General features: G+C 41.5%; 1 protein-coding gene and 1 long non-coding RNA gene across 8 annotated transcripts in view; one reads left to right on the plus strand and one right to left on the minus strand.

Annotated features, from left to right (window-relative positions):
- Positions 1-25,159, minus strand: part of EPM2A (EPM2A glucan phosphatase, laforin) — a 105,336-nt gene that overhangs the window by 35,037 nt on the left and 45,140 nt on the right. For 2 of the 7 annotated variants that reach the window (XR_006280022.1, XM_038393892.2), the window contains exon 1: positions 14,628-14,959. The exons of 1 other annotated variant lie outside the window; for it this stretch is intronic. Coding sequence is in view for 5 of the 6 variants with exons in the window: in XM_038393892.2 (XP_038249820.1) it covers positions 14,628-14,889 (262 nt within the window). In the remaining variant the exon portion in view is untranslated. Of the gene's footprint in view, positions 1-9,442; positions 14,208-14,627; positions 14,960-25,159 lie in introns of those variants that run through there. 4 more of the 7 variants (XM_043511149.1, XM_043511146.1, XM_043511148.1 and 1 more) reach the window with 4 other exon arrangements.
- Positions 15,013-18,603, plus strand: LOC122459374. The gene is made up of 2 exons (XR_006280023.1): positions 15,013-16,382; positions 17,343-18,603. It is a non-coding gene; the product is annotated as an uncharacterized LOC122459374 (long non-coding RNA).

Here is a 25,159-nt window from a genome sequence, read left to right on the forward strand (position 1 = left end):
TCCCTGGACTCACCATGCTAAGTATCCTTAGCACTATAAAAAAGTTAATATGCTCAAAGGGCTTTAACATCATCCCCTAACAAGACTGCACAGCATTCTGCAGAAGTACAGAAATATCATTTATATACTGGGAAACAAGGACACAGAAAGCTTAAGTGACCTCCTGCCCAAGGTCACACAGCAAGTGAGTGTCTCCAGAGAGAACCCTGGAGTTCCTGGTTCCTAGCTTGGTGCTCATTTAACAAGACTGCACTTGCCTCACTGCTTATATCGAAGTCTTTGCTTTTCTTTTACCAAGCACTGAGATTGGCTTCTACAGAGTTTATCTTCTGGGGGAAACAGGCATAAAGGAAATTTTTTCTTGGATTGTAAACTTTGTGCACCAGTTTTGAACATTAATTTACTCAAAGTGACTTAGAGATAATGGACAATGAATTTTGGCCATTTGAACAACATTTTCTGAACCATACTCTGATTATAGTGAAAATCTACTTATATATAAGGCCTCCACTATAAGGCTTCACTGATAATAGATTATTTTACTTCATTTTATTTTCTTTAATAGTCTGAGATCATTTTTACATTTTATATTTGATTATTTTGAGGAGATCCTCATGAAATTCTTTTGTTACATATTTTTGGTGGTATTTTTGATTTTTGTGTTATTTCAGTTTATTCACCTGGGTGGGGTGGATCCTGCTTCCCATGGAGATTGGGGTGGGAGGCCCTGCACTAACCCTGCTCTGCAGGTTGAGTACAGTTTCAGACTCTGGCCTGCAACTTGAATCTTTTTTGTTATCTGTATTATTACAGACATATTTGCTGACAGGTATTTTGAAATAAATTACCAAAATAATTGAAACTAGCATGATTATAGTGTGTTATTTTGACAAATAAAATATGCAGAATTTTGAAAATTTTTAAAATATTGTGCACAGAATTTTTAGACACAGAATTCCCCCAGGAGTAACCCCTCTGTCTCTCTTTAGTGCAGTCTAAGTTGCTCAAGTTCCTTTTTTTCCTGTTCCCTCTGGGGCTCCTGCTTTATTCTTTAGAAAGCAGCCACAACCTGTGATGTCGCTCTCTCTCACTTCCTCCATCTTTGTTCTTACTAGCTTTCCCCCTACACGGCAGCCAGTCAAAGGAGAAGGTAGCAACAGAGGTAGTATTCCCATTCATCATGCTCTCAATAGCAGAAGCACTGGCTTCCTGCTCTCCCATTTCTAACTCTTTTCCCTCCTTCCCCTTGAGGTTTATGCCATCTGCTGACTAACTTTCCCGTCTCCTCATCCTACTTCCTCTTTAACTTGGATTCCGGGTCCTCCTTTTCCTCTCTTCCCAATCCTCCATCTTAATTCTTGATGACTTCAACCGCCGTGTTAATGATCCTTTCAACTTTGCCATCATTCACTTCCTTTCCCACATGGCACTGGATCTACAACCATACACAAAACTGTAGCCACTCTTTCAACTTATAAAAAGAAAAGGAGGACTTTTCCTTAGAGACTTTTTTACCTTAGAGACTAACAAATTTATTTGAGCATAAGCTTTCATGAGCTGTAGCTTATAGTCTTCATTAGGCATTGTTCCTTCTCTTCTGTCACTTCCAAGTAGCTTCCTTTCTCTGATCACTATTTATCTTTGAAAGAGGTGGAGGAGTAAACAATCAAATAAAAAAAAAAAAGAGGCATGTTTTCATTTGGGTTTTATTTTTTAAACAAACACCTTCCATTCATATAGTGCATTTTATTCAAAATTACACATTATTTTAGTAGCAATATTTCATGCACATCATATTCACGTCAGTCATTCCACCCCCCACTGAAATACAGCAACAACGTACAGCGCACAGCAACACAACAATCTGAAACAGGAAGGGAAGAAAACTACCATATCCACTTGAAACCAAAGCCAAGAAAATAGGTAGGTGGAATGAAGTTACCCAATCAATACTGAGCCAGGACATCCCTCTCATATAAGAATTGCCATGAGATCTTAATTATTGCAAGTGATCAGGATTACACCTTTAAGTCTAATCCAAAAGATGCCACCTCCCCCAGAAGTACCTCCTAAAACATGCTTGTTTCACAAGATAAGTACAGAATACAAGGTCAAGGGGGTATATATAAAACAAAAAACTACTGAATCAGTTTATATGATGTCTTTACTTTCACAATTTCTCATGGGCTGCCTCAAATTATTTAGATACTGTAAAGTGGCAATGCAAGGAAAAAGTTCTAGCTACACAGCTACATAAACAAGTTTGAAGAAAAGAAGTGAGATAGCAATAATTTATAATTCATAAACTACTTTTAATAGCATTCATGTCTCTTAGTTTTTATCCTCCAGAGCCATTTCAATAATAAAAAGCTGTGGCCCCACAGGGAGCAGAACTGCTGACAGATTCTGTTGGACTTTGTCACAAATAGCTTTTCTTGGGGAAAAACCCACAACTAGAAAATGTATCTGGCCACAACTAGGTGAAGAAACCACTTGTGGTGACTCAAACCATCTGCTCAGGTAGCCTGCTAAATCATTCTGTATACCCCAAAGATAAGATGCTTCTAGATCTACTGAGCTGGCAATACGGCGCTCCCTGAGTAGGGCTTCTTCGTGACAGAGTGGGGAAGGGTGGGCTCCCCGCTGCTTGTTGAAGTAAAACATTGCTGTTATGTTGTCTGTGAGGACTAACAGCCTGCTTCCCCTGATCTGCAATAGAAATACTTGGCACAGCTTTCAGTTCTCTGACACTGATGTGTAAAGCTAAGTTCTCTGAGGACCAGAGACCCAGCAGAGAACTAAAATGGGCTCCCCATCCGAGGACCGAAGCATCTGGCCCTAGCATGAAAGTTGGTTGTGGGTGGACAAATGAAATGCCTATCTAGGGATTTGAAAACATGGGAGGGCATTCTTACCACGGAGTCCAATTGATGGCAGCTTGGTGGGTAAACAGATGCCAGCCAGCCTGGCAGAGTTCTGAGCCACAGTCTGACATAGGGAACCACATAGATGCAAGAGGCCATGTGACCCAGAAGCCTCAAATAGTTTGGTGGTGGTGTGACCAGCAGACCTATGACAATTGATCGAATTGCCTGGAATGTGGAAGAAAGGCCCTGGCTTGAGATGATTCCAGTGCAGCCCCTATAAACTCTATCCTCTAGCCTGGGAAGACGGGATATTTTTGTGTGTTGATCAACATTCCCAGATCATCAACTGGATCAGGGTAATGCTATGCACTTGCTATTTAGACCAGCCTTGGACAAGCCAGTCATCTAGATAGGGATAAACCTACACTCCTGATCTTAGAAGGAATGCAGCCACTACTGCCATGACTGAGAGCTGCTGACGGGGTAAGAGGTAACTTAGTCACAGTTTATAAGTACTTACACAGGGAACAAATATTTAATAATGGGCTCGTCAATCTAGCAGACTTAAGGTATAACAGAATCCAGTAGCTGGAAGTTGTAACTACACAAATTTAGACTGGAAATAAGGCATAAGTTTTTAACTGTGAGGTGCGACAGGGTCGGGCCAGATGGCTACAGGAGAGTAATAGAAGGCAGATATATTAGCCCCAGGTTAAGTAGGTTCCTTTTCCCTGGGTAAGGTAACAGGGAAGGTTCCAGAACAATCAGGAACCTTCTGGAGACAATTAAGATAGGCTGATTAGAACACCTGCAGCCAATCAAGAAGCTGCTAGAATCAATTAAGGCAGGCTAATCATGGCACCTGGGTTTTAAAAAGGAGCTCACTTCAGTTTGTGGTGTGTGTGTGTGAGAGAGAGAGAGAGAGAGGAAGGAAGGAAGGAAGGAAGGAGCTAGCTAGCTAGCTAGCTAGCTAGCTGGGAGTGAGAACGTGGACTGTTGGAGGACTGAGGAGTACAAACATTATCTGGCATCAGGAGGAAGGTGTGGTGGTGAGATTAAAGAAGGTGTTGGGAGGAGGCCATGGGGAAGTAGCCCAGGGAGTTGTAGCTGTCGCACAGCTGTTCCAGGAGGCACTCTAGACAGCTCTCGATGCATTCCACAGGGCCCTGGGCTGGAACCCGGAGTAGAGGGTAGGCCCGGGTTCCTCCCAAACCTCCCAACTCCTGGTCAGACATAGGAGGAGTCAACCTGGACTGTGGGTTCAAAAAACGGCCAAGCTGAAGCTTCAAGGTAAGCAAATCCGCCAATAAGTGCAAGACCCACCAAGATAAAGGAGGAACTTTGTCACAGAGGGTAATTAACTACTGGAATAATTTACCAATGATTGTGATGGATTCTCTATCACTGGGAATTTTTTAAATCAAGATTTAATTTTTTTCTAAAAGATCTACTCTAGATATTATTTTGTGGAGGTTCTAGGGCCTCTGTTTTACAAGAGGTCAGACTAGATGATCACAATGGTCCCTTCTGGCCTTGGAAACTATGAATAATCACAAAGAGTCAGTATTATGCAATTTAAAGTTCCTACATGCTTTAATCCCCAGCATTTGTTTTTCACCTTTTTTCCCTTCTACAACCAGTGTTAAAAAAAAATTACATCAAAGTTTACACTCACCCCTCTATCATTAGGGTAAAACAAACACAAATACCCCTGGGGGAAAAAGGCCACACACAACTAAAAGGATAGATTTTTAAAAGCTCAGAGCACTTTATAAATGGATTTTTTTTTAATCTTGATTGTATTGATTTTTTTTCCCTGGGTACAAATGTTGGTTTAATTTTTGAGAAGAAGGCAAACTTAAAAAAGTTGTGAAATAAAACCCAGCCGATAAAATGCTCTTCCAGTATTTAATCCATCTACAGACCTTTCTAACCAGTCATGTATGCCTTTCTAATTAAAGAACAAAGAATCTGGATGAGTTTATGAGCAGATAAAGGTTTGACTAATATACATCCTGCCTAAGCCCCACTGTGCTGCCGACCAAGAGCCACCTGTGCTAAGTGCTTCCCAAACAAAGCTTGCACCTCTCATCCACTCCCAAACCCCAATACTGTTCCCCAGCCCAGAGCCCCCTCCTTCACCCAAACTCTCTCCCAGACCTGTCACTCCCTCCTGCACCCAACCCCCTGCCCCAGCCCCCTCCTGCACCCAAACTCCCTCCCAGAGCCCACATCCCTTACCCTCTGTTGCACCCCAACACTCTGCACCAGCCCAGAGCCCCCTCCTGCACCAAACACCCTCCCAGAGCCCTCACCCCCTCCTGTACCCCAACCCCCTGCCCCAGGATCAGCCCAGAGCCCCCTCCTACACTCCAAACTTCTTGGCCACAGCCTGCCCCCCCCCACATTGACCCCCTACCCCAGCCTGGTGAAAGTGAGTGAGGGTGAGGGAGAGTGAGCAACGGAGGAAGGGGGAAAATGGAGTGAGTGGGGCAGGGCAGATCCTGGGTTGATCTTAAATTCAGAAAGTGATCTTGAACAAAAAAGGTTGGAGACCACTGCATTACAATGAAGAAAACCCTCAAAGTTCTATTTTGGGCCTAATTCGTTGTGTTATCTGTATGTTCTACTGTATGGTGTCTATCAGCAGTTACTACAATTGGACTTCCACTGATACTCATACAGTTCTCAAAATTTACTTATCCTTTACACCAGAGCCTGTTATGAAAGTCTCCCTGCTGTCTAATTGTTTGAGTGAAATTCAATCTTAGATGGCTTGGAATAAGCTCTGCCTCAACCCAACCAAGACTGAATTGCTATTGATTGCTACAAGATAGAGGTATGGGAAGATTGAACTTCCATCACCTGAATTTAGATGGGTCAGATATTTTGGCAGTTGATCCTGCTAGGAATTCTTAGGGTCACTTTAGACTCACGTCTTTCTAATGTCAACATATGAAAATTTAAATCAATGAAAATTCTGATGTGGCTTTGATTTCACACAGCTGATAAATGTTGCCAAGATAAAACACTTGCTTTCTACATCTCATACAGAGATTCTTATTCCTGAGTTGAATAGAGACTTAATTATTACGCTTTTTAATGCTGGCCTTATAAGAGATATCAGTAAAGTACAAGGATGGTATAATGTGCACATTTGTATCATATACCCTTGAAGATCAGTGATGTTTGTTTTTGGTCCATCTTTGAGGTAGAATTTTAAGTCTGTTGCAGCACTCTGTTTACGGACCTGATATTTTATCAGGGGGATAATTTAATAATAATAAATGTTACACAGGGGTACACTGGGTTTAGGACTGAATCCTGTCAATCCTGATAGCCTCCTTTTTAAGGATAAATTTAAACAATCACCACCACTATCACCTGGAATCAGAACTTAAAGACTTACAAGACATATTGGTATATAGTAAACTGATATGAAGCAATCAATGAAAATTAGTTCCCAACCATGTCATAACTAAGTCACAGTGATATTTTAGGTGAACAAGATAAAACACTATATGCTATTGTAAGCTGATAATGTGGTTGCACAAATTTACTGAGAAACGGTGTTTAAATGCAGTCACATAAAAAAAGGAAAGTATGATTAGGAGGCTGACTTCAATTTGATTCCTATTTACTCATATCAATGTTTCCTCACACCTGAAAAGCATTAATATCGCTAACATTTTCTCTCTGAACAAAGCAATGGGTTCTCAGTAAATCATTGTATATTACACATAATTAGTCAACGTCAACATCCAGTTATACTTAATATTCCATCCCTTACATTACTCATTTAAAAATAAGTTTGGTGTGGGAGGAAAGAATAAAGTCCTACATTGCCTTAAAAAACAAAATGAATTATGCTATCAATTAAAAAGGAAAGGAGTACTTGTGGCACTTTAGAGAATAACATTTATTTGAGCATAAGCTTTCAATGCATTCGATGAAGTGAGCTGTAGCTCACGAAAGCTTATGCTCAAACAAATTTTAGTCTAAGGTGCCACAAGTACTCCTTTTTCTTTTTGCGAATACAGACTAACACGGCTGCTACTCTGAAACCTGTCTTTCTGCAAGCTATTGATTAAATATCTATGTAGCTGCCTTCTGCAAGGGTTGAGGAGGTATTTGTTATACACAAGTAAAATAGTGACACCTAGTGGAAGTAATAATCAGTAAGAAACATCTATATAAAAACTTCTCAACCCAGTCCATCACAAGGGTTGAGAAGTTCCTCATTTTTTATTTTTAATTTACAGCTGTTTCCCCCACCCAGGGGATTAACATATTAGTTTGGGGGTAGGAGGAGATGTGCATTTCACCAGAAAGGAATAATAGCGCATGGAAAGAAGAATTATTTGTCTAAAATTCTGCTTCCTTAGAGATATCATGAAGATATTACTTGCGCTCTACTGCTGCCCTCAAGGATTAAAATAAAAGGAGATTAAGACACAAATGGCAATTAGGCATTTAACTACCATTCACTTCTTTGAAAAGTCTCCCCCTTTCAGAGAGTTCTACTAGCCTTCTGCTACAGCACTGAGAGAGAAGAAACCTGCACAAACTGTAGATTTAAATAAAGTTTCATGATCTAGAGTCACTAAATTCAACACTGTCAACACAATGCCATGAGTAAATTAATAAGCTCCTTATAAAGGGCATACACCCAAAATTCTGCAAGCTCAGAAAGAATCCCAGAGGTCGCACCTTTGCACATCTTCTTTTGTAACATTCAATCAGCCATGACAGCATGTGTGCTGGTCCCTCACAGCCAAAAAGTGAAGACCACCTGCCCCAAGCAGTGTTTATTTTCTTTTTTGTTTTGAGTAGGAGAAAACTGGATGGGAGCTACAAAAATCAATAAAATAATAGAAGGTAAAGAGGAGGAAAGATGGGAATGAAAAAGTTGAAAAGGAGATCATGAAAGAAAAGCATATGGCAACCATATAACAGGGAGAAGTTAGAGGATTCACCAGTCCATCACAAGGGGGACTACAGTAAGTTTGGGAACCATTTCTTGATGTAGTCATTTGCTTAAATGCTGAGAAGAAAAGAAAACCAAAACTAGTCTTTGAAAATGTTTTTGGCATACTGCAATTTTTCTAGAAGTTACCCATTAACCCAAAATGGAATGAAAAGCAAATCCCTGCATGATGACTGGTTGAGGGACATAATTAGGCAATCCAAATGCAGTGACTTGTACTATGGCCCGGGCTTGAGCAACTTAACAAGACGCCTACTAAGAAGTGGACACAAAATATTGGGAACCACACCAATAGGATCCAGAGAAAAAGTAGAGCACTAATCACAAGAGCACTCCCTACTTGGGACTGATAATTCATGCGGAGTAAGATAAGAGATATGGACTAAACACACCTAGAAGTGGGAAGCAAGAAGTCTCACTGGAGTCTGAAGAAGAGCAACAATTAAACCCACAGGCATGGCTGTTCTCAGTGTTTTTAAAGCATCCGGCATGTAGGCACTAACACCAGCATCTTGACGCTTAACCAATTAGTTTAATGTGAAAGAGTACACTCTTCTCTTCAGTAGCCAACAGAGCTGTGTTTTAAAAGCTGAAGAATCCACTACCATTTATGGAGAGTTCTTTTTATTACATACTGACAGAAGTAGTAGTATGTTTTAATGGAAGGAGCTAAAGCATAGGTCTGAAAGTTGCCAACCCTGCTTGATCGCTCCTGCACTAGGAAAAAAAAGTGCGCTCGCTATAAATATGGTTTGCTTTCTTATTTAAGCTGTAATGTGCCATATGACCACTACTATTTTCCGACCATTAAATGCTCAAGGAACTTGAAAATTATGAATATATTTTACTTGTTGTTTTTTCCACTATTTATATGACTTTATTAGCCAACACTAACTGTATGTCTAACTGAAATTACAAAACTTTTTGGCAGGGGCTGGGATGCTGCGGAGGCAGCAGACTCAGCCCCACGCTTTGTAGCATAAGCGTTTTTAAATTGAATTGTTTTTCAAGGTTTGCCATAAGGCACCAGCTGTTCCTGAAAGCAAGAAAAATGAGAGATCGTCAAGATTTCATTTGGAATTCAGAGAATCCCTAGAAAACAAAAGTGGGAAGATTAATGTGAACAAGATTAATTATTTGGGGGAAAACTAAATGTGTTAAGTGCTTTGAGTGTATATTATGTTATTTTATCGTAAACACACCCTGCCCATTCTCTACTGTTTAAATAAGTGAATTCACTGAAAAAAACCTGTATTAGTATGATCTTAAGACTGAGGCTATAAACACAAATATTACTATTTGTTTGTGGTAGCAGCCACAATATGCTGGCACTTTACAAATGGAAAAGGGCACAATCCCTGCTCTGAGGAGCTTACGATACAAAGGCAGACAAACCGTGTAGAAGCTGTATAGGATATATAGTTATGGGCAAATATATATACATATACACATACATACTCCTCAAGCTTATCATGGTCAGCCATCAATTTTTCCATAGGCCTCTTGGCAGAGATGCATTTTCAGGAGGGACTTGAACATAGAGAGGGTAAGGGCCATAACAAGCAAGCTCAGTCAAGTAATATAGCTGCAGTAGCCTTCCTTTGGCCATGATGCATATAGATTTGTGGTCCAAGCACAAATCTATCCAATTCTAGCTTTGATGCTGGCTGTGTCACTGGCTTGGGAGAACCATGATCTCTCTGCCTCAGTTTCTTCATCTGTAAAATAGTGATACCTACTTATCCTGCAGGAATATTTATGAGGATTGGTTATCTTTGTAATATACTTTGAAGATGTAAATAAGTATTATACACAGTATTTTTGATGTATATTTTAAGGAACATTATCAGATTAAAATCCTATTTCAAAATAGTTTCCGTACTTACAGCTGCCAATGTGTAACAAATAAGCCTCACATCATAATTGATGTGATATAACATGTTACACACACAACTGGATGGAAATCCCTTTAGTTGCATAGGAGTGCCTACACCCAGATATTTGTAACAAATATAATTCTGCCCACTCCTATAGCACTATTGATTGTTACTATGCCTTCAGAGATGCAGATATTCTAATAACTGTTATAAATGTTTTCCTGAGGATTGGTTCATTTTCACCTTAAACACAGATGGTATTGAACATCCGACACACGTTGATTTATATCTTATAAATTTTTTAAAGAAAAGAATCCAGATCTGTTTTCAAACTGTAATTTTTTACAACCGAATACAGAGGATCACAGGTATAATAGTCAAAGTTTTTAATTGATCCATCTTTGACAGTGTCTTGCAGTCCTTTTTTTAATTATTGGAAGGGGAAAACCTCTTGTTAAGCTCCTTTTCACTCTTATAATCAAGAACAATGATATCCAGGAATCTGAGGGTTAAAGATCTAACCATTTTTGGTGACTGAGAACAGAGGAACCACTCAAATGACTACCATACAAGCTCAGCAGTACACCGACAATCCACAGGATGTTCTCTTCCTTTGCAGCCAGGCAAGAAGTTCAGATTGCTGAATACTCACCATGATAAAAAAATAAAATTCCATATAGGTTAGTCCTGAAGGAGTATTTATGGCAAAATTAGAATATACTCAGTACACCACCCATTAAACAAGCACCCAGAGATTAACAGAAGCTTTTATATTATGATATGTCTGAACTGGGCCTCCATGGTTACATGTAAATTGGTTCAAGACATTTTCACAATGTAAAAGAGAAGGGGGAGAAACATTTCCCAATAAGTACAGGTTAGCCTCACTGCAGCTAAATTCTATGGGAAGCTGAATGATGTTTTAACACAAAAGGGGTTTTTACTCACTCTAGCTAAACTGGGCTCTTCTAACCAAAATCAGTCACCCAAAAGCCTCACTTGCACATTTCTTGCATGTGCCCTGGGTCCTATCCTGATTATTAGCAGTCAATCATTGAGTATCTGACACAACTGGTGATAAAGTTGCCCCCACTTTCCTAGCTTCTCTTTTCATTCAAGCTACAGAATAACAACTTCAGACTGACACCAAAGCAAGTTTGAAACACTTATCTTTATTGCTGCTCATATACTGTGTAACCTTAGAGTGGAAGTCTGCCGGGACTTCCTACACACCATCATTGACAAGGTAACGTGTTATTTTGGACATTGCCCCTTCTAGAAAAGGGCCTCATTTATTGCTCCTTTGGATGGATGAGAGATTTTGATTTCATAAGTTCACCTTTCCTGGACTTCTGCAAAAGAAAGAAATTGTCAAAACAGGCTGAGTATGTCTAATTCAGTTGTCATATATAATAAATTTCATTAGTCACATGGCCTAAGTATATCATATCAAGTGATGTTTTCAAAGACACAGATTGTTAGCTGTTTATTCTTTTTAAATTTATTTTGCTTGCCTTTGTATGTAAATTATGGCATGTCTTCCTCCATAACCTGTATGTGCAGACGACTGAAATTTTATATGTATCCTCCCTAATGTGCGAAGCACAGCTGTATTGTCACTTGCTTCGTCTGTGCACAGAATTAAACTTTAGTAGTAGTAGTTTGTGCATTTTAAAATACAAGTTGCTCCTTATTTAAAAAAGATAATATCCTTTAATTCATCTTTTCCCCCTTACACTAAGTCTCAACTGCCCATCGCTGAGGAGGCACAGAATCGGATCTTTAGCAGATTAAGCAAACAACTAAGTGCCCACTCTCTCATGTCCAAGATATTACAGTGAAATTCACTGAAATAGTCTAAGGCAATGGTTCTCAAACTGTGGGTCATGACCCCATTTTAATAGGGTCACCAGGGCTAGCTTTAGACTTGCTAGGGCCTGGGGTTGAAGCCAAAGCCCAAGCCCCTCACCTGGAGCTGAAGCCAGAGTTTCGGCTCGGGCTCAAGCTTCAGTCGTCTCATCCCTCCCACCCACATGGTCATGTAGTAATTTTTGTTGTCAAAAGGGGGTCGCAGTGCAATGAAGTTTGAGAACCGCTGGTCAACATTACACAGTTAGGTCGACATAAGGAAGATTATGATGATTTAATTATATCGGTGTCTACACTACAGCCTTCCTCCCACCGATACAACTGCACTACTACACTGACAAAATAACTCCACCCTTCCCGAGAGGCTTAAGGCTTATGTCGGTGTAGTTAGGGTGACACACTGTCTGTGTAGACACTGTGTCCCTTACATCTGCTGTCTTGTTAATTTCACTGCAGGAGCCATAAAATTGAAAAGAAAGCCTCGGCTCCCCCAGGAGATAGGGCAGCTTTGGATCCTGCTCTTGGCTGGAAGCTGGGGTGACTTTGGACCCCGCTCCTGGCTGGGTACTGGGGCAAGAAGCCCAAGCGGCCCCCCCCCACCCATTCCCCATGATCAGAGGCCCTGAGCTGCTTGCCCCGCGCCTAGTGGGGAACGGGGGTGGGGGGGAAAGAAGTCCACTGGAAGCCCGTGGGGCTGATCTGAGAGACCTGACTCTCAGCTCCCCACACTGCCCCTCTTAGGTCAGTGGATGCTCTCCTAGCGAGGACACACTTCACCAAGATAAGGAGGGTAGTGTGGACATGCACCACTGCAGGTTTGTATTGTAGATATACCCTAAGGGAAGTGAAAGTCCCTTTAAAAACTAGATTGCCTAAAGCACTAGAAAATGGTGTAGGGAACAATCATGAATTGGCAGGAGACTAGTGATGTAATATGTTTTTTCCAATTCTTCCTTTGATTATTTTAACCGAAAAGCTCACCAGCTACAAAAGGCCACCATGCTAGTTCAGATGTTGAGTTCATTTTAAAAATTTTAATGAATCCTGGGCTTGAAGCAGGAATTACTGGCCTGTAATTCTATGGCCTGTGTTGTGTCTGACTAGATGATCAGAATCTTCCCTTGTTGCACTAAAACTCTAGGAATGCACAATGTGGAAGAAAGAATATATGGAAGAATGACTAATGGAATTGTTTTCTGGTAGTCTTAAAAATCTAGAAAAGAGGATGCTTTATCTGACTTTTTTCTGTTACCAATTTAAAAGGAAGAAGATTGCAAGTAACTGCAATCCTAGAAAATCCTCTGTGTATACATAATTCAACTATTCTGTGTTTACAATAAAAAAGTGAAAGTTTTAATTCCAATACCTTCAGGAAGATGATTACCAAAATCCTTCCACTTTATAAAGAAAACCCACATTTTGCAAGCAATCAGATGGTTGATAAAGGCAGAAAGGCTTTACCATGTATTTTCTGGATTCCTCACATGTACACGGTAAAGACAGAATCCTTAAAATTCCCTGTAAAGTAAATGATCTGATAGGAAAGAAAACTCGTACTGTATTTGTCTGGACCCTGAACCAATCTCAGAGTTTGGCATAATATACAAGAGAAAAATACTGAAAAGCTTACCGCCACTGAACTAAATTTTCCTTGATAAGAAAAATAAAGCTGCAATTTTGCTCCAAAGAAAGCTGAGCCAGCTACATTGACATACTTATATATTTTTGGGGCAGACTGCTGTAACCCTGTTGGATAAAATCTGAGCCACAGTGACAGTTTTATTAGAACGGGGCTCTACATAAATACTGATTACCAAGGAATTATATTTCTTACAAGTTGAGAGACTTATCTGGATCAAACACAGAGTTTAGTGATTTACTATGTAACTATAATCCCACCTTTTATCATCAGTGTCTGGCTTCTTCAGCTCTTCAAGGAAGAGCCTATCTCTGTAAAAACACCTAGCACATTTTGGGTGCTATCACAACACAAATAATAATTACAAAATGATTAAACAATTCAGTCAAATGATTGTTTGACTGAAACCTTTATTTTGGATATGCCACGGTTCTAATTAGCAGTTTGGCTTGTGTTATGTGAGGTAGCAAATTTTACACCATGTGCCGATTTCCTTCTGTAAAAGGCAAACTTTGTGATAAAGCTCTTAACAGGTTTTCTCTTGGCCTTTGTACTGGACACACTCTGAATTCTTTGTGGTCGACAGTAGAAGGTGTTTTTCCATTATATAAGTGGTTGCACATGGTTCTCTTTCTTGAGATCTTTCATTGACAGTATAATCCAATAAATGAAATTTAAACTTCTTCACTGCTGAACAGCTTGTTCACAAGTGCAAAACAAGAGTGCATGACACACACACCAATAAAGGGAGTAGAGTGCCGATGCCCACCCCAAATCCTGTACTTCTTCCCTCTTCTTCCTTATTACTAGACACTTAGCCCTGGGCACCTCTACACTACAGTGGCGCAGTTGTGCCCCTACAACGCTGTAGTGCAGATGCTTCCTGTATGGAGGGAAGGGGGTTTTCCGTCGCTGTAGTTAAGCCAGAGGGGATTGGAAGAATTCTTCCAGCAGCGACCGAGCCTCCTCAACACCCTTAGTGCGTGGCAGCCACTGCTCGCAGGCCGGAGCGAAACAGTGAGGTCAAGCTAGTCTTAGGTGCAGATTAAGCCTTAGGTTAGAAATCGGCTGCTAGGCGCTCGCCCCACGCCGGGGCTGAGCGGGGGATCGTGCAGGCAGAGGGGGAGCAGCGGGAGGGTGCCCAGAGCCCGGTGCGGGTGCGCTGCCGGGGGAGACTCCGAGCTCCCTAGAACCGAAGCGCAACGGGAGCCACACGGCGGCGGGCAGCGCCCCCTCCCGCAAAGCGGCTGCTCTGAGCGCGGCCCCGGCTGGCTGAGCCCCCCCCGCCCCTCCACAGGCCCAGCAGCAGCCGCCCGGGGCAGGGGCCCGCAGAGAGCGCGGGGGGAGGGGCTAGGGAGGCGATCCCGGCGGCCGCGCCCCGCCGCTACCTTCCCAGACGGTGTCGGCGCCCCGGCGCTGCAGGAACTTGTACCAGAAGGTGCCCGCGGCCTCCTCGTCCGGCAGCGCCGCCTCCGCCAACCACAGCGCGGGCTCCTGGGCGGGGAGCGGGGCCGCCGGGCGCGCGGGCCTCATGGGCAGCGCGCGCTGCGGGTCCCACTGGCCCAGCTCCGGCCGCGAGCCGGCCACCATGAGCACCACGTCCCCCTCGGTCAGCCCGGCCGGCAGCACCACCCCGAAGCGGAACAACATAGCAGCGTCACCTCCCGGCCGCCCCAGGGACCATACGGACCCCGCTTACTTCCGGGTTCTGTCGTCATCACGTGAACGCGTGGCGAATGGGGGCGAGGCACGAAAGGGGCGGGGAGCTAACACGCCCCTCATGCGCACGCGCACGTTGGAAGCGTGGGGGTGAGCGCGTGTAGGGTGTGGAGGGGGATGGCGAGGAGAACCCCTGAGGCGGGGCAGGTTGCTGAGCGGTGCCGCTGCGGGGAGCGGCGCTGGGCTTGAGGGTCAGGCGCTGTCGGAGCGCAGTTTAGCTCTGTGAAATTGCGGCTGCTGCCAACCCTCTCTGCAACAGATACTGAGCTGCAGCCTTCTCTGTGGGGGTGGGTGAGCGCAGCCTGGTGCCCAGTACCCCCAGGGGAGGGCTAACATCTTCCTCGCTCGGGGAGAGTTCAGTCCCCGCACTGACTACCCTGCAGAAGTTATCATCGGAAGGGGGCCGCAGCTCTACTCCAACTGGTCATGTTACTAGCAAACCAAACAGCAGTCTGGTAAAGGACAGAGAGACCAATACTGAACGCCTAGTATTTGCATTACTCGCACTATATCTTCTGGAAAAATCCCGTGTTAGTCATCATCCACACCACTGTTGGCATCCTGCCATCTCCCCCTCAAGGCTCGCAGGTTGGGATACAGCCTTTAGAATGTGTTAGGTTCATATATATTTAAGGTTTTAACCCCTTTTCCTTACTTGAACCTCCACACCCCACTACTTTGGGGTGCCCCATTTTCCATAGGTGAACTTGTGAGTTCCCCTTATTAACATTTACATCACTTTATCATCATAGTAACAGGCAGTTTACCTTAAGGAAGTCTCTAACATTTCATCCTAGCTACTAACGGTCATCTCTTGTAGACACAATATTCCAAACACAGTTATTTTCAAAATATCAGTATATCACAAACAGCTACAAGCTCAGCAAGTTTATTATTAACTTACTTATGCTAATTTAACTTTTTAATATAGCTAATTTATCCTAAGGTCTAATTTGGCTAAGCTAAATATTTTACAAGCCTGAGACTTACACATGAATTAATATTTATATTTCATCCCTATGTCTTCAATATACCTGCTATATTTTATCCTTGGTTACCGACCACATAGCTAAAGCGTTTCAACAAAGGTTTGAGCAAGCTCAAACAAATAATCCTATTCCTTTCCTCATATAGAAAGATGTTGGTTTTGTAACCAACTACCCCTTTAAATATAGCATTGCTCACATTACTGTTTATGCTATAGAATCTGTTAGACTCCAGTAGAGGTTAGGTCCCCATTGTGCTATGTGCTGTACATACAAATAAAGAGATAGTGTTTACACTGACTAGCTTACAGTTTAAGACCTCAGTCTTGCAAACACCTACTCAGACTAGAAGTGTTTGCAGGATTGGTGCCTGTGGCGAATGTTAAGTAACGTGTTCAGTTAGTGTTATTTTGTATACGGAGTTATAGGAAAGTGAATGTGGTCTTGGGATGCATCAGGAGAGGTATTTCCAGTAGGGATAAGGAGGTTTTAGTACCGTTATACAAGGCACTGGTGAGACCTTACCTGGAATACTGTGTGCAGTTCTGGTCTCCCATGTTTAAGAAGGATGAATTCAAACTGGAACAGGTACAGAGAAGGGCTACTAGGATGATCCGAGGAATGGAAAACTTGTCTTATGAAAGGAGACTTAAGGAGCTTGGCTTGTTTAGCCTAATTACAAGAAGGTTGAGGGGAGATATGATTGCTCTCTATAAATATATCAGAGGGATAAATACCGGAGAGGGAGAGGAATTATTTAAGTTCAGTACCAATGTGGACACAAGAACAAATGGATATAAACTGGCCACCAGGAAGTTTAGACTTGAAATTAGACGATGGTTTCTAACCATCAGAGGAGTGAAGTTTTGGAATAGCCTTCCAAGGGAAGCAGTGGGGGAAAAGATCTATCTGGCTTTAAGATTAAACTTGATAAGTTTATGGAGGAGATGGTATGATGGGATAACGTGATTTTGGTAATTAATTGATCTTTGAATATTCATGGTAAATAGGCCTAATGGCCTGTGATGGGATATTAGATGGGTGGGATCTGAGTTACCCAGGAAAGAATTTTCTGTAGTATCTGGCTGGTGAATCTTGCCCATATGCTCAGGGTTTAGCTGATTGCCACATTTGGGGTCGGGAAGGAATTTTCCTCCAGGGCAGATTGGAAGAGGACCTGGAGGTTTTTTGTCTTCCTCTGTAGCATGGGGCACAGGTCACTTGAGGGAGGATTCTCTGCTCCTTGAAGTCTTTAAACCACGATTTGAGGATTTCAATAGTTCAGACATAGGTGAGGTTTTTCACAGGAGTGGGTAGGTGAGATTCTGTGGCCTACGTTGTGCAGGTGGTCAGACTAGATGATCAGAATGGTCCCTTCTGACCTTAGTATCTATGAAGCCTGTGGTTGGACATGAAACAGTGACGTAACATCTGAGGACTCTGTAAATGCATTTTGATTGCTAGGAACCATCTTAGAATGTTCAGCTGAATTCCAGCAGGTGTGGGCAAGGACCATTGGAAGAGAGAAAGTATAAACAGAGCACTTTATATATAATCTGTCCTATACCTAAAACACACTCTCTTTTAGGAGTAATGTAAATATATTTTTCAAATTTATATGTTTGATTTTTAGATGCATAAATTAATTGGATAACACTACCCAGAATCAAAGAAAGATTCTTTACTGAAAATTTAAACAACTATTATTTCTTTTTTAAAGAAACACCACAACATGAACTCAGGGGTTTAAAATGTGATGTTAAAATGATTGTGCTAATAATAGGAAGCTGAAGCTAATGAACTGCCTAGACCAATTAATGAGGCACAGTCCCAACTTCTGTAATTAAAGTTTAACTGCATGACTTAACTGTTTCAGATCTCTGTTTGCTCTAATCTCCACTTTTCTGTTACTGTGGTTTCATTAGAATTTAGCTTTTATATGCGATGTCTGGGGGAAGACTATTAAGCAAATTAAGAAGCTGGTTATCACATAAAACTTTGTTGGTAAAGAGAGAAACATTTGCTAATGCATAGTAGAAATAATAACTCCAGAGTTTGCTGTAACTGTTTGCTGCTGGTTTATGATGTAAGAGTATATTTTGTGCAGGATAGATTATAAAAATTATGACAAGAATATCCATTTTATTAAGTGCACTTAATTTTGAGATTTATACTGTGATATTAGATAGAGCTAAACACAAGGGATTGCTTATTAGTATTATTTAAAAGGAAGCATAAGGTAGTATGAATATGCAGTAACATTTTTATAAAGTAAATAATTTGCTACTGTTGTCAGTACGTATTTGATTTTCCAGAAGCCTATATCTGTAATGAAATGCCAAATCTAACATAGACATTGCAGGACTGTTAAAATCACTATGAAAATATTCCAGCTAATTTGAATTTTTACGTACAGTGCACGTAAGTCATAGCAGGAGCTGATAATAAGACTTTCCCCTTAAGAGTATATCTCAAGACTTTAAACAAATCCTAACAGCTTTAATCAAACTGAATTATTTTTACATTATAGTGACTTAGCCGATGTCATGGCAAAGGCTGTCTGAGCTCATTGGGCTCAGCTGTGCAAAGTTTATGTGATGTTACTGGTTATTTGTGAAGATGTAAGAAATTACTGAATAAATTATACTCTATGTCTGCATGTGCTATTTTATAAAGGATTATAGTACTATAAAGACATTTGCTCTCCTGTTTTGAAGGTTTTAATCACGAGGTAGCATTTACCAAGTTGCAGGAACACAATGAGATGTCTTGGAGGTGCTAATACTCTTTTTTCCATCTAAGCTGTTCTCTTTGTTTCCTTGACTTGATACGAAAAGATGATTCGTTTTGAAAAACAAATCTAGTCTAAAGATTAAATGAACTGTAGCAATAACTTTGCTCATCTAATTTAAAACAATTACACTGTTACCATATAGAAGCACACTGCGGTATTCAGGTAAAACATGAATTGCTGAAAACCTTTCCCTTGCGCAGTATTATTTATAATTTATATAAAATAACATTCAGCTTTTTAACATTGCCTTTAAGACCTTTTTCACACAATCAAACCAGTTTGTAGTTCTCTTACTTATAGTTTCTTGATATTTGTTTTTACTAGTGATTTTATGAAAAGATAGTAATTAATGCTATATAGACCTGATCAAAGCCAATTAATGTCAATGAAAGGATGTCCCATTGGACTTAAATTGGTATTGGAGGATGACCAAAAAAAAAAAAAGTAATTACTTATTCGTAACACAGCATGTTGAAATACACGGTTCAGTACTAGTAAAGCTGGTGATGGTCAAAAAATCTGAAAGTATTTAATAATGCCAGGGCTGATTGTACTCTTAGTACTTGAACTTAGATACCACAGGGGGTCCACAAAAGACTACCTCATTAGGGAGTGGGATGGAGGTCAAAGTCATAACTCTCATCCCCGCCTGCGTTGGCCAATATAGCTTACCCCATGTAGGGATGAGAAGAGTTGTATGTTAATTGCAAAAGCAGCCTTGAGTCTAGGAGATCTTTCCAGTCAAGTATTTCCCTAAAAGTGTCACTACAGTAATGGGAAAAAAAGGTGGGAATGATACATTATAAAGACTCTCAATACAGAAAGAAGTTACAAACACCATAGACCATTAAAAAATGTCTGTAAAGGCAATACTGTCTAGTGGTTTCAAGTAGGTACGGTGTGAGGACTCAGAACTCTGGGGTTTTACTCTTGACTCTGCTACACACCTGCTATGTGAACTTTGGCAAAATTTTACTTCTCTGTACCTTCATTTACCCATCAGTACAATAGCTATAAATTACATCTTGTTCTTACAGAAGTCACAGCCCAGAAGGAGAGGATTTAGGGGGGCTTTAAGCCACTTTTACATCCACCCATCCTGGGCTGTTTTGGGTGTTGGGCATGCCCTCTGCTGTAACTTAAAAGCCCAGAGGGCCTGTACAAGCTCTGAAGGCTTTCCCAAGTACCATGTGGGCTACAGAACTTCCCAGAATCAGTGCAGCACTGCATGATGCAAACTCATTCCCCAAGATGTCCTCCTACAAAGACGTCCTTATTTCTTTCTTCTGCAGTGCTTGCACTGAGGCAATTCTTCCTTGACCAAATACAGGGCTTTTAGGGCCCCCTTACACTACTCTGACCCTTTACCTCATATGAAGGGGCTGGAATGGGCGTGAGGATTTCACTCATAGGGTTTATACATAATACTTACCTACCTCAGAGGGGTGTTGGGCAGGATGGATAAAAATCAATTTAAAAAAATTGGATTTTTTATTTAAATCAGATTTTTTTATACAATGTTTTTTGAGGAAAAAAAATATCTAAAGATAGTTTTAATTAAGATACATTATAGCTCAAAGCTATCTTATCACGTAATAGGGAATAAAAAGTCTAATTCTATAATATGAGAATACATTAATGTAATGATTAAGAAAAGTTTTATAAATGAATTCCAATAGTTCATGGATTAGGGACCCAATCTTATAGAGTTCGAGGGGCTTCTGTATAGATTATTTAGGTTAATCTTTCTATCTACCCACTGGGAAATGGGTAGTCAGTGCTCAGTCTAGAAGATACCATCAGAGATGCTCAGTTTGCAGTTCTCAAACTGTGGATTTGGGTCTCCAGAGATAACATGCTTGTTAACAGCAAAAATCTTTTTAAATAAATAAATAATATATAGAGGGGAGAGATAACAGACCTCAACCCTATTGTCCCTCAGCAAATTTGTGTACATAGAGTCAATCCCTGACCTCTCTCTAAAAGTGCAAAGTTTCAGAAAGTTCGATGAATAGAAGATTGTTGGAGGCAGAATAGATCTGGACAAGGAGAAGCAGTCTGGAGATAAATGTGAGAAGGGAGGGACAAGCAGTAGAAACAAAAGTGAAACTGTTTGAGCAGCATATTCCAGAAGTCTTGAGGTCTTTCTGAGTGTAGCCGTCATTGATTTGAGATCTAACATACCATTCTCTCACGAGAAGGGAAAACCTATTATGGCAGCAGGCAATAAAAGAGATCCAGTTTGGGAATATTTTAATGAAGTTCTGCTACCTGTGGGTAAGACAGGCATGTGTGCAAAATGCAAACAGTGCAACAAAGAAATGCAAGGCCTGGTTGCCCGAATGAAACAACATCATGAGAAATGTTCCTTCTCAGGCAGAAGCTGGGTTGAAGATGATGAAAGGAACATGTCTGAACATGCAGAATCTTCAGGTTGGTAAACTTTTTTATTTCATACTTCTTTCTTAAGGATTGCCAGTCTTTCTTCTGGACTAAAGAGGTTTTTCAGCTTGGAAAAGAGGAGACTGAGGGGGGATATGATAGAGGTATATAAAATCATGAGTGGTGTGGAGAAAGTGAACAAGAAACAGTTATTTACTTGTTCCCATAATATAAGGACTAGGGGCCACTAAATGAAATTAATGGCCAGCAGGTTTAAAACAAATAAAAGAATATTGTTAATCTATCCAACTATACTCTTAGCCCAGCAGAAGAATCTGTCCTATCTCAGGGCCTCTCCTTTTGCCCCTCCACCCCCACGAACATGATACAGTTCTGTGGTGACCTAGAATCCTATTTTCGACATCTCCGACTCAAGGAATATTTCCAACACGCCTCTGACCAACATATTAACCCACAGAGACCTTCCTACCAACACTACAAAAGAAGGATTCTGGGTGGACTCCTCCTGAAGGTCGAAACAGCAGCCTGGACTTCTACATAGAGTGCTTCCGCCGACGTGCACGAGCTGAAATTGTGGAAAAGCAGCATCGCTTGCCCCATAACCACAGCCATGCAGAACACAATGCCATCCACTGCCTCAGAAACAACTCTGACATCATAATCAAAAAGGCTGACAAAGGAGGTGCTGTCGTCATCATGAATAGGTCAGAGTATGAACAAGAGGCTACTAGGCAGCTCTCCAACACCACTTTCTACAAGCCATTACCCTCTGATCCCACTGAGAGTTACCAAAAGAAACTACAGCATTTGCTCAAGAAACTCCCTGAAAAAGCACAAGAACAAATCCGCACAAACACACCCCTAGAATCCCGACCTGGGGTATTCTATCTGCTACCCAAGATCCATAAACCTGGAAATCCTGGACGCCCCATCATCTCAGGCATTGGCACCCTGACAGCAGGATTGTCTGGCTATGTAGACGCCTCCTCAGGCCCTACGTTACCAGCACTCCCAGCTATCTTTGAGACACCACTGACTTCCTGAGGAAACTACAGTCCATTGGTGATCTTCCTAAAAACACCATCCTAGCCACTATGGATGTAGAAGCCCTCTACACCAACATTCCACACAAAGATGGACTACAAGCCATCAGGAACAGTATCGCCGATAATGTCACTGCTAACCTGGTGGCTGAACTTTGTGACTTTGTCTTCACCCATAACTATTTCACATTTGGGGACAATGTATACCTTCAAATCAGCGGCACTGTGATGGGTACCCGCATGGCCCCACAGTATGCCAACATTTTTATGGCTGACTTAGAACAACGCTTCCTCAGCTCTCGTCCCTACTCTACTTGTGCTACATTGATGACATCTTCATCATCTGGACCCATGGAAAAGAAGCCCTTGAGGAATTCCACCATGATTTCAACAATTTCCATCCCACCATCAACCTCAGCCTGGACCAGTCCACACAAGAGATCCACTTCCTGGACACTACGGTGCTAATAAGCGATGGTCACATAAACACCACCCTATATCGGAAACCTACTGACCGCTATTCCTACCTACATGCCTCTAGCTTTCATCCAGATCATACCACACGATCCATTGTCTACAGCCAAGCTCTACGATATAACCGCATTTGCTCCAACCCCTCAGACAGAGACAAACACCTACAAGATCTCTATCATGCATTCCTACAACTACAATGCCCACCTGCTGAAGTGAAGAAACAGATTGACAGAGCCAGAAGAGTACCCAGAAGTCACCTACTACAGGACAGGCCCAACAAAGAAAAGAACAGAACGCCACTAGCCATCACCTTCAGCCCCCAACTAAAACCTCTCCAACGCATCATCAAGGATCTACAACCCATCCTGAAGGACGACCCATCACTCTCACAGATCTTGGGAGACAGGCCAGTCCTTGCTTACAGACAGCCCCCCAATCTGAAGCAAATACTCACCAGCAACCACACACCACACAACAGAACCACCAACCCAGGAACCTATCCTTGCAACAAAGCCCGTTGCCAACTCTATCCACATATCTATTCAGGGGACACCATCATAGGGCCTAATCGCATCAGCCATACTATCAGAGGCTCATTCACCTGCGCATCTACCAATGTGATCTATGCCATCATGTGCCACCAATGCCCCTCTGCCATTGGTCAAACTGGACAGTCTCTACGTAAAAGAATGAATGGACACAAATCAGACGTCAAGAATTATAACATTCAAAAAACCAGTTGGAGAACACTTCAATCTCTCTGGTCACTCGATTACAGACCTAAGAGTGGCTATCCTTCAACAAAAAAGCTTCAAAAACAGACTCCAACGAGAGACTGCTGAATTGGAATTAATTTGCAAACTGGATACAATTAACTTAGGCTTGAATAGAGACTGGGAATGGATGAGTCATTTACTTTGTGTAAACTATTTCCCCATGTTATTTCTCCACCCCACCCCCCACTGTTCCTCAGATATTCTTGTTAACTGCTGGAAATAGCCTACCTTGCTTGTCACCATGAAAGGTTTTCCTCCTTTCCCCCCCTGCTGCTGGTGATGGCTTATCTTAAATGATCACTCTCCTTACAGTGTGTATGATAAACCCATTGTTTCATGTTCTGTGTGTGTGTATATATCAATCTCCCCTCTGTTTTTTCCACCAGATGCATCCGATGAAGTAAGCTGTAGCTCACGAAAGCTTATGCGCTAATAAATTTGTTAGTCTCTAAGGTGCCACAAGTACTCCTTTTCTTTTTGCGAATACAGACTAACACGGCTGCTACTCTGAAATAAAAGAAAGTTCTTCTTCCACAGGTTGACTGTGCACTGAGTGAACTCCTTGCCTGATGAGGTTGTGAAGGCTAGGACTATAACAGGGTTTAAAAGAGAACTGGATAAATTCATGGAGGTTAAGTCCATTAATGGCTATTAGCTAGGATGGGTAAGGAATGGTGTCCCTGGCCTCTGTTTGTCAGAGGGTGGAGATGGATGGCAGGAGAGAGATCACTTGATCTTTGCCTGTTAGGTTCACTCCCTCTGGGGCACCTGGCATTGGCCACTGTTGGTAGACAGGATACTGGGCTTGATGGACCTTTGTTCTGTCCCAGTATGGCCATTTTTATGTTCTTACTATTCTTGAATTCTCATGTTTGAGTGAAAAATACAGTTGTTACTCTATGGTACTATCTTTTTAGATGCAGTTGTGATAAAAAAATAAATAGCTGAAAGAGGCAGTTCTTCCTTTTACAATTTCACCTTTAAAGTAGTACTGAGTGTCACTGAATGCAATGAGTAATACTAAATGAGCAGTACGGTTATAATAATTAACTGACTTATTTTGTTTAGGAGAATCCCTCTTCAACATACAGGATTCTGAAGACTATCCACCTTCAAGATCACCATCATTTTCTATAGTTTCAGAGTTATCTACCAATGATAGTGTTTCAGTCATATCATGTATGTCACATAGCACAGTATATCACCTGTAGCAAAAAGAGGGAAAAAAATCTCCATCATCCAGAAACAACCATAGATACGTTTGTGATAAGAACCAGCAGATTACAAAAAGAGGTAACTGATGAAAAAATTGCCTGGTTTGTTTATGCAACAAACTCTCCTTTTCATATGATTGAGAACCCACACTTCATTAACATGGTTCAGTCATTAAGACCAGGATACCAACAGAGCAGATGTTGCAGGCAAATTGCTGGATAAAATGTATGAAAGAGAAATTGAGCAGTGTACAAAAGGTCTAGAGGGTAAAATTGTTAACCTGAGTCTTGATCGGTGGAGCAATGGAACTTAGTAGTGGTCTGTGTTGAGCACTATATCAAGAATGGGCGTAATTTGATGACAGTTTGTGAACAAACTTGTGAAAAAATAGATGGCACTGTCACAGCCAAAGTTCTCAACATTGGGCTTAAGAGAAATGTTGAACACATCCTGAGAACCCTGTAGCCTTGAACAAAATGAAAGGAAATAGCTGTTTTATTACTGATCCTG

Source organism: Dermochelys coriacea, chromosome 3 (assembly GCF_009764565.3).
Source record: "Dermochelys coriacea isolate rDerCor1 chromosome 3, rDerCor1.pri.v4, whole genome shotgun sequence".
In the NCBI taxonomy this organism is placed as follows: Eukaryota; Metazoa; Chordata; order Testudines; family Dermochelyidae; genus Dermochelys; species Dermochelys coriacea.